The following is a 16,994-nucleotide window of genomic DNA, read 5'->3' on the forward strand; positions in this document are numbered from 1 at the left end:
TCTCATCTGCAAAATGGGGGCAGTGCCTGCCTTAAAAGAGCACTGTATGAATGTTGTGATGACTATAAATGTTCACAGGACATTTAGTGCAGAGACCCTGACTATCTTGGTAGGTATTTATTATATCCACTCTGCCACGTAGGTATTTATTAGATCATTTTACAATGACAAAACCTGGGGATAGGTTAATCAGTTTTCCTAAAGTCACACAGCTAGGGTATAGTAGAACCTGACTGGAAGTCTGGTTTCGTCACAAATTTTATGCTTTTCCCATTCCACCTGTGTCTGGTTAGTGACCCAGTTACATTAGAACCCCAACAGGCACTTGTAAATCTCCTGACACCACCACAGATTAATGGAATCTAAATTTCTATGGAGAGTTGGGAGGGAGCTGTATTTTTTTTTTAGAGAGATTTTATTTATATGTCAGAGAGAGAGAGCACAAGCAGGGGGAGCGGCAGGCAGAGGGAGAAGCAGGCTCCCCACTGTGTAAGGAGCCCGATGAGGGACTCTATCCCAGGACCCCAGGATCATGACCTGAACCAAAGGCAGATGCTTAACAGACCAAACCACCCAGGCACTCCCGGATCTGTATTTTTAACAAATGCTCTGGGTACCTTTTCCAACACTTACTACACATTTACATATGGTGTAGTTATTATAACTTGGAGGGTGCCCCTCAGAGGAATTGGGTTTTCCTTATTATTGGAAAAATGTGAATTGGAAATAAGGAGCTGCTTAATGTCAATCACACTTGAAGACAGGGATTTGGTTGTGGAAGAAGGTAAGGATTTGTGTATTTCCCCTTGGTTAATTTGATTGTCCGCTGTGCCTGGCACACAGCGACCACTCAGCGTGCACGTCAGCTCCCGAAGGATTTTAGAACTGTACTCATTAAACCTCTAGCATAGCTCTTGTCACACTGTGTCATTATGTTTTGTGTCTGTGTCCTCCACAAAAGGGAGAACCCCATAAAGGCAGGAACCCTGTCCAATTCACCCTGGCCCCCAGCTGCACCCAGCTCCTAATTTCAGGTACTCCAGGAACTCTGGCTATAATGGATGAATGGAGGATTGGATCAATGGATCCCCACCCCGACCCTGGCTGTCTCTTACAGCCCCAGGGCTGCCTTCTGCTGCTATTCTTTTTTTTTTTTTTTTTAAGATTATTTATTTGACAGAGAGAGATCACAAGTAGATAGAGAGGCAGGCAGAGAGAGAGGGAAGCAGGCTCCCTGCTGAGCAGAGAGCCCGATGCGGGACTCGATCCCAGGACCCTGAGATCATGACCTGAACCGAAGGCAGCGGCTTAACCCACTGAGCCACCCAGGGGCCCCTTCTGCTGCTATTCTGAGTGGGTACTCCTATCAGGCCTCTGCTCCTGTCTCCCACCTCCCTCTCCTTTCAACTGCAAGACACTTAAGGGAAGGAAAGAGGCAGGACCTGATTCTTGGAGTTGGCTTCATCTCACTGGCCAATGGTCCCCACCTCGTCAGCCCTCACTGTGACTGGGGAATTTCTGTGGATCCAGGTGTCAATTTTCTTATTTTAGTCTAGGAGAATCTATGCCTTTTTTTAAAACCTGTAGATTATAAGGTAAGGAACGTGTACCAATTACATCGGCAAGACAGAGAGGAGCTTGGAACTTTTCTTTCTTTTACCTTTCATTTTTAAATCTTTTTTCTTCCTAGTGGTATATAATGCATTCCTATTTTGGAAACCTCAGAAGCTATAGAAAAGTTCAAAGAATAATACTGGCATTCAGAAATAAAGATCACTGATGTTTTGTCCTATTGCCTTTGCCGGTGACTTTGTTTGTAAATACTTCAGTAAAGACTGAAGTGTTACTAAAGTGTGTGGCCAGATTACTAGAACAGTCTTCCTCCCGCAGATTGCTCAGGCCAGGCAGGCTGAAAGCTCCCAGGTACACTGAGAAGACTCAGAGTTGGGCAAAGGAAAAGCCAGACTAGAAACTCTGGGGACTCGAACCCCAGCTCAGCCAGCACCTCTCTGGGTGGCTCTGAGCATATCCTTATCATAGAATGGCCACAGCTTTCCCAGGCCCTGCTACACGGTGGTTGTGAGGCCTCGCTCACCCTTTACACATGTCCTGTTCCGCAATTAGCAGGGATTTATTTATGTATTTCCTTTAAATATGTTATTTATTTATTTGAGAGAGAGGGTAAGCAAACAGGAACGGGGCTATCAGTAGAGGGAGAGGGAGAAGCAGACTCCCCTACTGAGCAGGAGCCCAATATGCAAGACTGATTCCAGGACCTTGGGATTATGACCTGAGGCAAAGGCAGAACTGAGGCGGAGCCCAACTGACTGAGCTACCCAGGTATCCAGCAGGGTTTTAAATACGGGTTTTTGACAACTCCTGGCCTCACCGACTAGAACACTGAGAGGGTCAGTACCTATACCTAGTACAAAAGTCAGCGATCTGGATCCAGAGCCCGGAGATGTGGGTCTGTGTCCTTGTTTGGCCATATCCTTGCATATGACCTTGGGCAAGTCCCTTAACCTCTCTGATTTCAGGCTTAGTATCTTTCTGAGCCTCAGTCTTCTCCTCTGTAAAATGGGAATAACAAGTACCTCCAAGGCTTCTCCCAGGATACTGTATGTAAAAGTGCTTCGGGGATAATACCATGCTCCCTAGACAGGAGGCAGTACCACGACTATCATCAAACAAGGCTTGGTGTGTTTGAATTGCCACTTAGCTGTATCATTCAGTGGAAATGGGTAACACTGGCCTTGTTGGCCATGCCTGGGACACACCAGTCATGTGCTTGCCAAACAGGCAGCACAGGCAAGAGAGGCTTAATCAGAAGAGGTTGAAATCAAGCTGTGGCCACAGATAGGGCCAGCCAAGTTCAAGTCTGTGACCTGCCACAGCACGTTCTAGAATTACTAAAACTTGTCAGGTTCCTCTTCCCTTTTTCTAACAACCATAAACACATTTTGGGGGGCTTTCTGTGGGTATCAAACACCTGCATGAAACTGCAAAAAACATATTTGCTCACGCCCAAGGATTCTGGCCCCAAAGACAACTCCTGAGGAAGCTGGACCCTTCTGTTTTGTTTTTAGTTTTGGCACCAAACAGGCCAAGTGGAAGATTTTCCCCTTTTCTTTATCTGTCGCATTGGCAAGGGGAACATTTTAGCAGGGTTGGAAAGGAGACAAGGAAGTGTCCCTTTCCCCCTTGTGCTACAAGCTCTAGGACCAAGCACAGAGGTTTGTGAAATGTTCTGAATTCCAGACTCAGCTAGAGAGCCGAGTCCCACATGATCTAGGGCATGCCCTTTCTAGCTCACTCTTTCCTGGAGGACTACCCCTATCCCTTGGCCACCTAGTGAGGCAGCCCCAAAGGCAAGGACCTAAGGCTGGGACTTTCTGACAACAGAAGCAGTCTGGAATAGGAAGAGATGCACCACAGCCACTGGACTGGGCTCTGGGTCCACTTCTTGCACAGAGAGGCTATAACCCTGCCTGTCCTAAGCAGATGCGACAGGATCCCTGCATACTTGGGGAAGCCAAAGGTCAGGACTTCCTAGCTTGGAGGAGTAATGCCGACAGTGTTTGAGAAATCTCCACCTTCCTTGTATCCTCCAATACATGAGACTGGGAGGAAAAGTCTGCCCTGCTCACAGGTCCCTGGAGTGTGTCAGGAGTGACTTGTCGTTTTCCCTTAGGTGAGAGCAGAGAGGGAGAGTGAATCCCGAGGGAGCTCTTAGGATCCTTTCTTGGCTTGAAAATAAGATCCAGGCAGTCACTCTCTGCCTTTGAGCTGGCTCGTAGAAGACAGGGCGTGGACTAGCCCGTCTGTCCGGACCCAGCATGGCCTGCCCCTGAAAGGGTCAACAAGGACAACTCCTCGCCTCCCTGGTTTTATGGACAGTGCCTGGGACAGCCCTGGGCTAATCACAGAGTCATTTGGGGCCTGCCCACTGCTGGGCGCAACCTACTTTGGGGCCAAAACTTCCAACAAAGGGAGGGTTTGGCTTCCCGGAGGGAAAGCAGCCACGTGATTGTCTGAATTACAGATTTTTAATGGGCTACCTTTAGCCTCATAAAGAGAAAAAACAAATTTGCCTATGAGCCTGACACACTGGTGGAGCAAGCCTGCCCAACTATAAAGAAAACATAACTCTGGGCTTAAAATAAAACAAAGGTTATTTGAAACTACTTTCACCGGGTTAAAAAAACAGGTTAATTAAAAAAAAAAAAAAGATTTTGTTTATTTGAGAGAGTGAGAGAGAGCGTGAGAGAGCACGAGTGGGATGGGCAGAAGGAGAGGGAGAAGCAGACTCCCCGCTGAGCAGGTAGCCCCAAGACATGGGGCTCCATCCCAAGACCCTGGGATCCTGACCTGAGCCGAAGGCAGCTGCTTAACCGACTGAGCCACCCAGGCCCCAATAAAAGGTTAATTTTTCATGCCATCAGCAGTGAGTTGTCAGATGACAAATTAGGAAAACAAATTGAAGTTAAATGTTTTGACTGCAATTCTCAAAATGTGAGAATCCGTTTGCTGTGCAGATGTCGAACTCCGTGTTTTCCAACCAGTCTGAGGATTTTATGAGTTGCCTGTTACTATTTAATCCCCAAAGTGGAAGTGGGCAGAAGTGCACATTCAAGTGGGCCTGCCTGCCAGTCTGCATTTGAGCTGCTTTTGACCTCAGACCTACAATCTCTGATGGAATCTCAGTCTTGGACAACTCAGTGTGGGATGCTGGGACTTCCTTCCCAGAGGCCCATTTATGGACTGAGCCCTGAGCCAAAAGGGAAACTAAGGCAATGGCTCACATCAGGGTGTAGGCCTGGGGATCCCTGGGGCTTCCTTCTGTGGTCTCTCGCTGGTCCCCTGGCTCCAGTCCTGCCTGCCTTTCAGTCCTGACTTCTCAAAGTGTGTCCGTGGACCCACAGCATAGCATTACCCTGGAGCTTGTTGGAAATTTGGAATCATGGATCATAATCTTCATTTTAATGGGAGAGCTGGGTGACCTGTATGCACATTAGTTTGGGAGTCACTGCTCTAGGAAGTGTTCCTGAGTGATTTCTGGAGCGCAGATCTGCCCCCATGGTTGCTCATACAGCAGGCCCAACTGGGCCCTTTGCGGGAGGGCTGGCTCTCTTGTTTCTCTCCTCACAGCCCTCTACCCTCAATGGAGAAGGCTGAGTTCAAGCTTTGCCTCTGGCACGTACTAGTCATACAGTCCTAGGCAGGGCCTCTAACCTCTATGAGCCTCACTTTACTCATCTGTAAAATGGAGACAATTACAGCAATCACACAGGTCTGATGTAAGACCAAGAAATAATGGTGTGAGGACTGGGATTATCATTCAGTCTTACTTCTCCCTTGGCCCCCACGCCCATGCATTCTGGTGACTGCTGGCATCTTTGTGAATGTACATTTTTAGGAATCACCCAGCAAAATCCATTGCCTTTGGAAGATACTACATAGTATGTTGGCTAAGAAGAGCATGGGCAACACAGCCAGATGGACTAGAGTTCAAATTTTGACGCTCTCACTTATTGCTACATTCCTGTCTGAGCCTTGGTTTTCTCCTCTATAAAATGTGGTTGACAAGAAAGTGACGTGACAGTCAAAAGAGGTAACACATGTGAAGTGTGTGGCACACAGCAATTAGTGACAAATCTCGGTATTATTATTATTCTTATTGCTATTATTACCCAAACATGGTACCACAGAGAAATGGTGGGAAGGGTGGTAAATACCATACAAACGAACGGGCACTGCCACTCTGGAAAACCGTATGGAGTTTCCTCAAAAAGTTAAAAATAGAGGGACTCCTGGGTGGCTCAGCTGGCTAAAGCCTCTGACTTGGTTTCAGCTCAGGTCATGATCTCAGGGTCAGGAGACTGAGCCCTACATTGGGCTTCACACTCAGCATGGAGTCTGCTTGTCCCAGTCTCCTTACTCCGTCTCTTAAATAAATCTTAAATAAATAAAATCTTTTTTTTTAAAGTTAGAAATAGAACTACCCTACTATCCAGCAATTGCAGTACGAGGTATTTGTCCAAAGAACACAAAAACACCAGTTGGAAGGGATACAAGCACCCTGATGTTTACAGCAGGGTTATCTACAATAGTTACATAAGGAAGCGGCCCAAGCGTCCATCGACTGATGAATGGTCAAAGGAGATGTGGTGTACACACGATGGAGTGCTATTCAGCCAGAAAAAGAATGAAATCCTGTCATTTGCAATGACATGAATGGAACTAGAGAATATACTGCTAAGTGAAATAAGTCAGTCAGAGAAAGATGAATACCATATGATTTTGCTCATACACGGAATTTAAGAAACAAACCAGTTAAGGGGCGCCTGGGTGGCTCAATGGGTTAAAGCCTCTGCCTTTGGCTCAGCTCATGATCTCAGGGTCCTGGGATCGAGCTCCGGGAGCCTGCTTCCCCCTCTCTCTCTGCCTGCCTCTCTGCCTACCTGTGATCTCTGTTAAATAAATAAATAAATAAATAAATAAATAGGAAAAGAAACAAACCGGCTAAGGGGAAAAAAGAAGAGTCAGAGACAAACCAAGAAACAGACCCTCAGCTACAGAGAACACACTGATGGTCACCAGTGGGGAAGGGGTGGGGGACTGGGGGAAAAGGGGGGGGGGTAGGTGGGAGGGCTAGGAGGTGGGGGAAATAGGTGATGGAGATTAAGGAGGGTACCAGCTGATGCCCAAAAGTGTTGAATCACTATATTGTACACCTGAAACTAATATTACACGGTTTGTTAACTAACCGGACAATGTAAATAAAAACAGGAAAAAGTGACTACACCGTATATGAAAAATAAGAAAATATCATGCAGGGTGCCTGGGTAGCTCAGTTGGTTAAGCAACTGCCTTCAGCTCAGGTCATGATCCTGGAGTCCCAGAATCGAGTCCCGCATTGGGCTCCCTGCTCAGTGGGGAGTCTGCTTCTCCCTCTGACCCTCTCCCCTCTCATTCTCTCCCTCTCTCTCTCATTCTCTCTCTCAAATAGATAAATAAAATATTTTTAAAAAAAAAGAAAATATCATGCAAATATAAAGCATTATGAATGCTGATATTCCCTGTACTTATTTCAGCCAGCCTTTGGCAGCCAAGTTAGCCCTGACAATTAGCCCTCCTCTCTTTGCCTACAGAGCATTGCTCTCTCCATTACCAATGGTTGTCCTTGACCTGGCCCATCTGCTTCCCTCAGCCTGTAGTCTGCCTGAGGCACTCGTACAGCTTGGCTTGCAGTGGCTGGGCAGGAAAAGGGGCGCAGGCTGCAGAACTATAGCATACTTTTCAACCTAGGCTGCGTTGTTTGGAAGCATTGGGGCGGTGGGTGGAAGTCGGGGTGGATGCCTGGGACCCACCCAGGGTCTATCAAATATTCTTTTGACAGATCTGAGGTGCATCTAGGTTCTGGGATGTTTTAAGGTTTCCCAGGTGACTAATATGTAGCTGGGGTTGAGAGACCCCTCTCTCATGTAGAGGATGAGGAGGACAAGCTCTAGAGAACTCCCTCCTGGTTTACTTGCAGGGAATACCTTCTCTACTCTCTACCCCAAACAGGGCCCACAGGGAATGTTAATTTATTTCAAAAGCAAACGCCTCCACTCCCAGAAGCAATAAAACCTCAAATGGACCCAGAGCCAAGGAACAGAATCCTTGATTGATGGGGATATTTTTGTTCTCTTTGTGAAAACAAACTAAAGCAGTTCAGCCTCAGGAGTTTAAAGAGCAGCTTTAAAGAGCCCGGCCCCTGGCGTGTCCCTCTCGATTCACCTCCTGAAGCCCCCAGGAGCACCCAGGGGCAGTGGGGTGTCCAGAGACATGGTGTGAAGCCACAGGTGCCCCATTTGCTATGCAAGCCAACTGGCACTCCAGTGACTAAAGACAGGCATGGTGGAACGGTGTTTGGGGAAGCAGTTCCAATGAAAGATTAAACATTAAAACAAAAAAAGACTTCCAATGGATGGGACACCTGAGTCCCTGAGCCTCCCCTTTCCCGTGCCCTAATGATTTATTTCAACCCTGAGGAATTCCAGGCCCCAAAGGGGATTTATTTTTCGGGGTTTTGCAGAGCAAACCAGGGAGAACTCTGCCTACCCTGATGACACAGTGGCTCTCGAGGTACGTGGCCATTGGTTGCTGGCTCACCTGTGGCTAGAGAGGCCCGACTGGGCAGGTGTGACCCGGGCCACAGGTGATGGGGAGGGGCAGGAGTTGAGATCATGGTGAGCATGAGCATTGTGCCCAGCTTTGCCAAGAAGCCACCATGCCTGGGACCATTGATTCTCCTCTGGGCTATGGGCACAGAGTTCTGAACACCCGTTCCCTTTCTCACATGCTGAGAGATGCCCCTGTTGGGAGCCTGCTGACCCCTGGGCAGAGGAAAGGTCAAGCTACTGCTCCCTACTCCCCAGGGATACCTGTTGCTCATGGTCTTTCCCTCGAATGCACCCCCTACAATCAGGTCCTGATGTCTGGGCAGACTCCCACTCGGACTCTGAGACCCAGCCCAAAGCTTTCGGGCCCGATCAACGATGCCACTCTCTGGGCAGCTCCTTAAACACAGTCCCTCCATAAGTACCCGTGACTAGAGGACTAGGGGCTGGCAGGCTGGCTGGCTGCCGTGTGGATGTCATGTCACCGTGCAGCATGAGGTCTACACTGCATTCAGCAGGAAAATGACAGACGTGCAGTTGGGAGGGATAGAGATGGGGAGAGACAGAGAGAGAGACAAAGCAGAGGGAGAGGGAGAGAAATGGAGATAGGGAGAGAGACACAGAGGAGAGAGAGGGAGAGAGACAGAGAGAGGGAGAGAGGCATCTTTTCCAGGGTTGCTTAGAGGGGCAGCCACTTACCAGTTCCTTCCTGAGCCAGGCTATAGCCTCGTCGATACTTTCAAAGCCTTCCAGCTTGCCGGTGGGCTGGGGCCCAGCGTCCTGGGGGGCACTCCCGTTAGGTGGGGAATGCCGCCTGGGCTCTCTCCCCGGGGATGAGGGGTCCTCCTCCCCACTCTCCCCCTGCTCAGCAGCTGGCCTCGGGAAGGGCCATGTCTGCTCTTCCAGCCTGGCCTGCCATTCCAAGTAGGAGGGCCTTCGGGTCTCCAGCCTCAGTTTCTCAGTGAGGGCCTTCAGGCTCCGGAGGTGGTCATCCGGAGGCAGGGCTGCTCCTGCTGGCTCTTCTTCCCCACCTACCACTTCTTCTACTTGGATCTGAGGCACAGACATTCTAGAGTCTGCTGGGGCGGGCAGACATGGGAGGCGGTGGGAGGTGGTGTGGGAATCTTGGTGGGTGGCAGGGTTGGGTCCCACTCAGGAATGCTCTCATCCGGTTGGGGTCAGGGCTCCTGAGTGTATTGCGGGGATGTGAGCAGCTCCCGGAGCTGACAGGGGCCGGCCGTGGATGAGCCACACCGGGTGCCCTCCAGAGCAGCTGTGGAGGGTCAGGATTTAAGATTCTTCCCAGAGTCCTGCTGGTGCCAGTTTCACAAAAGGCAGGAACAGACAAGCGTCAGCAGGAGTCTTTGGGGGCAGATTTGCCAAGAAGATCTATCAGTGCTGAAGGTGCAGGCAGATCTGAGACTGGCGGGGAAGCAGGACTGAGCTCCCTCCTCACGGGCCAGGGCAGGCGGTGAGAAGCTGCTGGCTGGCTGGAGGCCCTGCAGGAAGGATGCAAATGAAGTCAGTACTAATCCCTCCCCTGGCAGGAGGCCTGCCACATTCCTGAGCTCCTCAGGAGGGGAAACCGAGGCTCAGAGAGGTTAGGTGACAGGAATGCTCTTTCAAGCCTTAACTCAACGCACAGAAGTTAATAACACATCAATGCTCTGTACGGTGTCCCACCGCTGATGATATGATTCCACCTCCATTATCTCATTCAGTCCTCAAGGCGGGTCTGTAGTTACTTCTCTCTGCCCCCATTTTACACACCAGGAACCTGAGGCTCTGACAGGTTGGATGACTCACCCGAGAGCTCCTGGTGATCAGCAAGGACAAGACTGCGTTGTCTGATTCTGAGGGATCCGGTCTCTCCTCAGAGCAACAGCGCCCTGTGGGTCCCCAGGCAGACGTAGTTGTGCCCTGGGGTCCCGGGACGCTGACCCCGCCCTGCCCTGTCCATCACAGCCCCTGTCCTCAGGCGCTGGTTCCTCCAGGTCCTTCTGCACACCCTCAGCTTCTTCCTCCGAAGACAACACCTTACCACACCTCTTCCGAGGAGGAAGCAAATAAACCTGCAACCGCTTTGGGAAGAGCCAACCTCCCTCAAGGAGGATTGTTAAACGGAGTGAGGACTGTGACTCACCACCCTTCTAGAAAGATGGTTCTCACATTTACCTAAAATGCCCGCACTCCAGCACCTCGTGGACAAGGGCTGTGGCTCTCTGATCTGATCTGGCCTTCCCATCTCCGGGAAGGTGGTCTGAGCACAGTGTAGAGAAGAGCTCCGAGTCCGAGTAAGAGACTCCAGCCTCCCAGCGGCATCCCTGCACCCACAGGGTCCAGGCAACTGGAGATGGGTACATCAGAATAGGGGACGTTTGACTCAGACCGAGGAGAGAAGTCCTTGGTTCTCAGGCTGATCTTTTAAAACGTGTGCTAACTGCATGCCGAAAAAGAATGAATTTATATGGAACGATGTCCAAGATAAAGCTTACAAGGACAAAAAAAAAACCAAAACAAGGTATTTGTAGTCTGGAGGGCACATTGCTGGTGTGGAAAAGGAGGAGAAGGGACAGATTTTTATTGACTTCTATAAGAATAAAATGATCTCTGGAAGGAGAAAAACTAAAACTAGGAGTTCTGATTACTTGTTTGGGTGATGAGAACTGGACATGGGGTGCTGGGGGATGGCATAGAAAGAGGCAGAGAGTTCAGAGGGAGCAAAATAAAAACAGACTCAGCCCTCCAGGGAAGCTCTGGGGCTTTCCTCCCACCTAGTGATGGAGATGTTCAGGAAGAGCAGACCGGGTGGCTCAGACAGTTAAGCCTCTACCTTCTGCTCAGGTCATGATCTCAGGGTCCTGGGATCAAGCCCCTCATCGGGCTCCCTGCTCAGTGGGGAGCCTGATTCTCTCCCTTTCCCTCTGCCCCTGCTCATGCTCCCTCCCTCTCCTTTTTCTGTCATTCAAATAAATAAATAAAATTTGGGAGCACGTGGGAGGCTCCATCAGTTAGATGTCTGACTTTGGTTCAGAGAGTCCTGGGATCCAGCCCCATGTTGGGCTCCCAAGTCTGCTTCTCCCTCTGTACCTGACTGTGCTCATTCTCTCTCTCTCTCTCAAATAAACAAACAAAATCTTGAAGAGGAAGAAGGAGGAGGAGGAAGAGGAGGAGGAGGAGGACAGACCTTGCTGTCTTTTGGGACTGTTTCTACAATCCCTGCCTGTCACATGATCTGACCAAGGGATATCTGGCTGTCCTCCCCATGCTCTGAGCCTGGCGTGTCTGGAGGTATCCCTGAGGAATGAGGGGGAATATTCTACCCCAACGAATGGCAGAGAAACCTAGTTCTCACCTCCAGCCACCCAGATGGGAATCCCCAGAGGAACTTCCACAAAAATGGATTCCCAGGCTCCACTCACAGGGGTTTGGATTCCATTAATGGGGGGAGGGGTGGGAGCCCAGCTGTCAGCGTGTCTTTAAAGCTCCCCAGGTGGTATGAAGGAGCAGCCGGGGCTGAGAACCCCTGGTCTGGAGCTAGAAACCCTTGACTAGGGGTCAGAGGGCCCAGCTGCAGGTGCTGTCAGGCTTGCTGGGTCTCAGTTTCCTGGCCTATAAAATGGGGGTGATAATAACAATCTCCTAGGTCAGGGGGATTGGCAGAACTAAGGTTTATACGCACTTCCTGCAGGTGTAGCATGCTTTGCTAAAGCAGGGTGTTCTCCTGAGGGGTTTTCTTCGGCTCTCAAAGTCACACAGGGTTCTCAGAATCTCTCTGCATCTAAAGACCTATTAGCAGCCCCTCCCAGGCGCCAGCTGCCTCTTTGCTGAGCTGCCAAATGTGTTTTGAGTGTGCCTCGGGGCAGCTCTACCTTACAGGACTTTTTTCCACCGGACAGCTCTGATGGTTTCCAGTGAAGCTTTTGGGAGAGAATCTAAGGGCAGACAGACAGTAAGCAGTGCTCTCTCTCTCCACACCGCAGTTGCCTGAGCAGATGACACGGGCCGGAAGTCACTCCCCTTCTCTCCCTGAGCAGCATGCTTCCCTGCAGAAGTCAGGGGCAGCTGTGGCTGGAGGGAGAACCTGTTAGGGGAGGGTCTTCCCCTGGGAGTGGGAAAGAGCTATGACTCCATGACTTTAGGAGGCTGCCTCCAAGGGTAGGGGAGTTTATTTTAATTGGTGGTTTCTATAGCGATCCCAAGAAGCCCTGTGAAGACAGTGTCAGAAGGACTTGAAGGCATTACCAGGAGCGCCAATGCACGGTTGAGTCAGCAAATGATGAGTCTTTGATCCGCTGAGCTTAGGGAGTGTGTGAAAGAACGCTTGGACGCATCCTCTCACTCAAGCCTCCCAGTGGCCCCTGAGGAACAGGTGGGATCACCCCATTTCACAAAGGAGAAAATCGAGGCTGGGAGGGGTGGAGTGAGTCAACCCTGACCACAGACGGGGCCAGCAGCCAGACTTGGGCACAGTCTTCAGACTATGGCTGGACTCTCTGTCTACTCTAGAGGGCATGGGCTTTGGGGTTAGACTCCCGAGGACACCCAGTTCTGTGATCTTGGATGTGTCGCATCTCGACCACTCCATGCTTCTGTCCTCTTCTAAGAAATAGGGATAACCGGGCTCGTCTACATAATTTGCTGGGCTCGGTGCAAATGAAAATGCAGCACTCACTGTGGAAAAGTATTTAGGAATTTCAAGATGGCAACCGCAGCGCATTTACCCAAGCACGGGGCCCAGCGGGGCTGCCCGGGTCCCTTGCTCATGAAGCAGGCCCTGGGCTTCATGGGCCATTTCAAGGATTGAAGTAACAAATATCCGGTCCTTCCCACAGTGCCTGTTCTATGGTAAGTCCTAGACAACAGGATACTGTAAAACTGTTATTCTTAAGATGATGAAACCTATCCGTGCTACATCTGTCATGTGATCAGATAGCCCACTCTGTGCAACACGGGGCAGTCATCCCATTCGTCCCAGACCTGCTAGATGGCCCGAGCCACTCTGTGCACCCGGCATCCTTCCCTGGGAGCTCACATCCCCCCAGAAGTTCAGGTGTCCCCCTCCGAGTTTCATCATACAGTGGTGACTAGCAGGTATGCCATGGGAAAAGAGAAAAAAAGCCCAGTTTAGGAAAACACCACTCGTTTATCCCCACTCCCTTCCCTCCCTGTTCCTATTCTAAACACCCCCATCCCCAGCTCAGGGCCCCGGGAGTGACCAGTTTTGACAAGGTGTTATCCACATGATAAGAGCAAAGGCGGGGGGGCGGAATGCCTCAGCCCTGGCCCCCAGTGTGCTCCCCAAAACCTCATTGCTGGGACCTCAGTGTCCTCCTCTGTACAAGGAGGCTTCCTACCCCAACCCCTCTCATGATGATGCTGTGAGGATCGGCTGGAATCTGGTACGTGAAAGTTCTCTGCAACCTTTGAACCCACCTGAGGATTATTATCGCATCAAGGCATGTGTGGGTATGGGGTGGCCTGAGTCAGGGACTCGCCCCTTGATGGGTGTGGCCACCCAGAACAGGCAGGGACTGAGCCCCAGATTGTTTTCCACAGCCCCCAGCACATGCACGTGGTGAAGATTTGCTCAAACAGGATTCGTTGTCTGGTCTTCTGGTCCTTTGACAGCATCCTGGGGATCAATGCCCCTCTGGATGCCCTGGAGCCCGAGAGCCGCTGGGGGGCTGTTCCTGCCCCCTCCAGCTAGGCTGCCAGGAGCTGAGCTGGAGTGTCACTGACTCAGGTCACCGCAGGGATGTAGGCACTTAGAGGGCACTCCATGGGGTGCAGGGGAGCAGACGCCAGTCCTGGACAGCTTCCTGGTCTGAAAGGGTGGTAGGGACTTCCCTCTCCTTTGGACAAACCAGGGACCTGGGAACATGGGCACTGGGAGGAAGAGCCCTCCAATACCTGAGCAGGGGGTTTGCTTTATATCTAATCTAAGTCGTTCCTGCCACTGGGGAACAGATTTTCTCTCACTCTGAGCCTTGCAAAGGCAGACAGCCTGAGGAGGAAAGCCAAAGCACGTTGGCACAACCAGGAGCCCAAAAAAACAAGGTCAGACCCTCATCCCACCAGGCTCGGGCGTGCCCTGCCAGGCAGGCCACCCGGCTGCCAAGAACATAAGATTTCCCACAACAGAACACATGCCTCAGGGGCACATCTACCTTTTTGTAGCAGTGACAAGCCAGAGCCCGGGGACCTACGTTGCCCAGGAGGACTGCTGCTTGAACATGCTCCTGGCTCACTCCAGCCCACAGTGGCTGCGGCGAAGGAGGCCATGCCAGCCATGAGCTAATTCTTGGGCTGCTGGAGAAGCCAGGTGGGTGCAGCTCAGTCTTCCGGCCAATTAGGCCCTTGTGTCATTATGATCTAATCTGTTCACTTGGACAGCTTTCAAACCCACTTCCTAGATGGACTTCATGGGCAGGAAAGGGTGCAGGGGCTGCTGATACGTTTTCTCCTTCTCTTTCTGTCTCTGTCTCTCCAGGATTGAGGTAGGCTGAGCCCATTCCCCTGCTGCACTCACTCCCTGTTGTTTCGCGTTCTAAGACACTCAAAAGCCACCCTCGTCCTGTTTGGATCCCCAAGCTCATGCCTGTTCCCCCCAGTCTGAGGTTTCTTCAGAGAACTGTTTCATATCCTCTCCACAGTATGCAATTTCCTCAAAGTTCCTGTCCCACGGAGGAGCAATCTCTCTCACCCCCTTGGGGTTTTGCACAAGCTGTTCCCTCGGCCTGGAACACTCTTCCCTCCCTCTAGACCTCTGTCTATCATTTCTCAGGGGTTTTCTTTTTTGGGAAGTGTTCCTTGACTCACCCCAGCTGTGTGTGCCCGGGATGCAAGGAGAGCACACCAGCGAAACAATGATCTCATCACAACAACATGAGCTAACGCTTACTCAGAGCAGACGACGCCAGCCATTGTTCTAGGAGCGTTACATGTACAAACACATGAATCCTCACAACGACCCCACAAGGCAAGTAGTATCACTGACCCGTTACACAGATGAGGAGACTGAGAGACACAGAGAGGCTGAGGAGCAGAAGTAATGAATGAGAAAGTGGGGATTTCACCTCTGCCGTCTAGCCCTGGGCTGGATCTTCAACCACTGGACGTACTGGCCCTCTCAAGCCATAGCACTGCTACAAGGAACTTTCCTGATGGCTCCTTTACCAGACTCTGAGCTTCGTGTGGGTGAGAGCCAGGCCTTGCAGCCTGGAACATGCAGCACTGAGCCCCACGCTACTCTCTCTAAAGGTCTGTGGCAAGAAAAAGCAAACAGAACAGATTCCCGCCTGGGCCCCCACCCCATGCCCCGTGGCCTGTGCTCCCTCAGTCTGAGCCAGTCTGGACAGGCTCACAGAAGCAGAGGGGACCTGGTCCCCTCCCCACCTGTCCTCACGAGACCTGCCCCAACCTCAGAGTCCCAGACACAGGCTGTCAGGCGCTAGGAAGACAGGAAGTGCCAGGACAGGGAGGGGGCACTCAGGGCAATCCAGCATCACAGGTATAGCTGAAGGATCTCCTCTGTGTCCAGCGATGTGAGGTAACTTGTACCCCGTGTCCTTTCCCTCTTCCGGAAAGAGCATTTCTCTGTGTGCTTCCTGTTGAGTAAGGGACAGGTGGGACTAGGTAAGGAGAGACAGGGGCCAGGTGATCAGGCTCACCAAAAATCCCAGAAATGCTGAGGCATGACAGAACCCGAGATAAGGGAACATAACCATGCCACCTCATTTGTCACAGCAGAGATGGGACGGTCAAAGGAGAAGCAATCATGGTGCTATCAGGGGTGACATCAAGAAGATTCAAGTTCCCTGGTCAGTGTTCTGTAAAAGACAGACCATAAAAGCCCTCAGGGGTCCCTATTCAGGTCCCTTCTCACTTTGGGAAGCTTTTTTTCTTTCCTTTCTGTTATCATCTTCACTGAATAAACTTTCACTTCACTTCACCCTTTTGTGTCTGCAAGACTCATTCGTTGACTCAGTGAGACAAGAAACCTGAAACCTTTTCAAGGCGGGCACGCCTTCTCTGTCCTGAGTAGGTGGTCACATGACCCCGGCTGGGCCAATCAGAGTCCCCCTAGGTTTCTGTACCAGAATTATCCAGAAACCAGCCATGTTCCATGCTGACCTGGGGTTCCTGGGGGCCATCGTGCTCAGCACAGGGAGAAACTGTGTTTCTGACATTTATAACCAACATAAGCATGTGTTGGACAAAGAATATAAAATAACACAGTGGGTATTTGTGGGTATTTGTCCTGTTTGTTTATCATATCCTGCTTTCAGGGGGCTCTTCATCTTGTGCTGGACGACAGGCTGGGTACCTCTCCTCTGAGCAGAGAGGATCAGATCCTCCCTCCTTGCTGTCCCATGCCCTGACACCCAGCTGAGAGCATGGGACTTGAGCTTAGCCAATCAGATGCTTAGACCCAGGCCTCAGAATGTGGGGTGTGGGGAGCATGAGTGACTCAGTCAGTTAAACATCTGCCTCCAGCTCGGGTCATGATTCCAGGATGCTGGGATGGAGACCCTGCTTCTCCTTCTCCCTCTGCTGCTGCCCCCCCCCCACTTGTAATCTCTCTCTATCAAATAAATAAATAAAATCTTTATTTTAAAAAATGTGGTGTGCATGAGGCTCAGAAGGCTAAATGGTTAGGATTCATTTGTGGTCACATGGGCCTTGGAGGCAGATGTGAAGTGCAGGGGAGGGGGCATTATCTCAGCCTGGTCATCCCTGTAAAGGACTGCTGGAGAACATGCTATGTAACAAGGAATTATATTTGGTTTCCATCCCCAAGTTCTGATACAGAACTCCTGAAACCCT

At 50.8% G+C, this 16,994-nt stretch overlaps 1 protein-coding gene across 1 annotated transcript in view; it reads right to left on the reverse strand.

The window, feature by feature from the left end:
• The window catches only part of FAM167A (family with sequence similarity 167 member A), a 43,109-nt gene that overhangs the window by 14,161 nt on the left and 11,954 nt on the right, over window positions 1–16,994 (reverse strand). Inside the window, exon 3 of the mRNA XM_045985013.1 lies at window positions 8,865–9,664. Within this exon, the coding sequence (XP_045840969.1) occupies window positions 8,865–9,233 (369 nt within the window). The 5' untranslated portion in view covers window positions 9,234–9,664. The remainder of the gene's footprint in view (window positions 1–8,864; window positions 9,665–16,994) is intronic.

Source organism: Meles meles, chromosome 2 (assembly GCF_922984935.1).
Source record: "Meles meles chromosome 2, mMelMel3.1 paternal haplotype, whole genome shotgun sequence".
NCBI classification, from domain to species: domain Eukaryota; kingdom Metazoa; phylum Chordata; class Mammalia; order Carnivora; family Mustelidae; genus Meles; species Meles meles.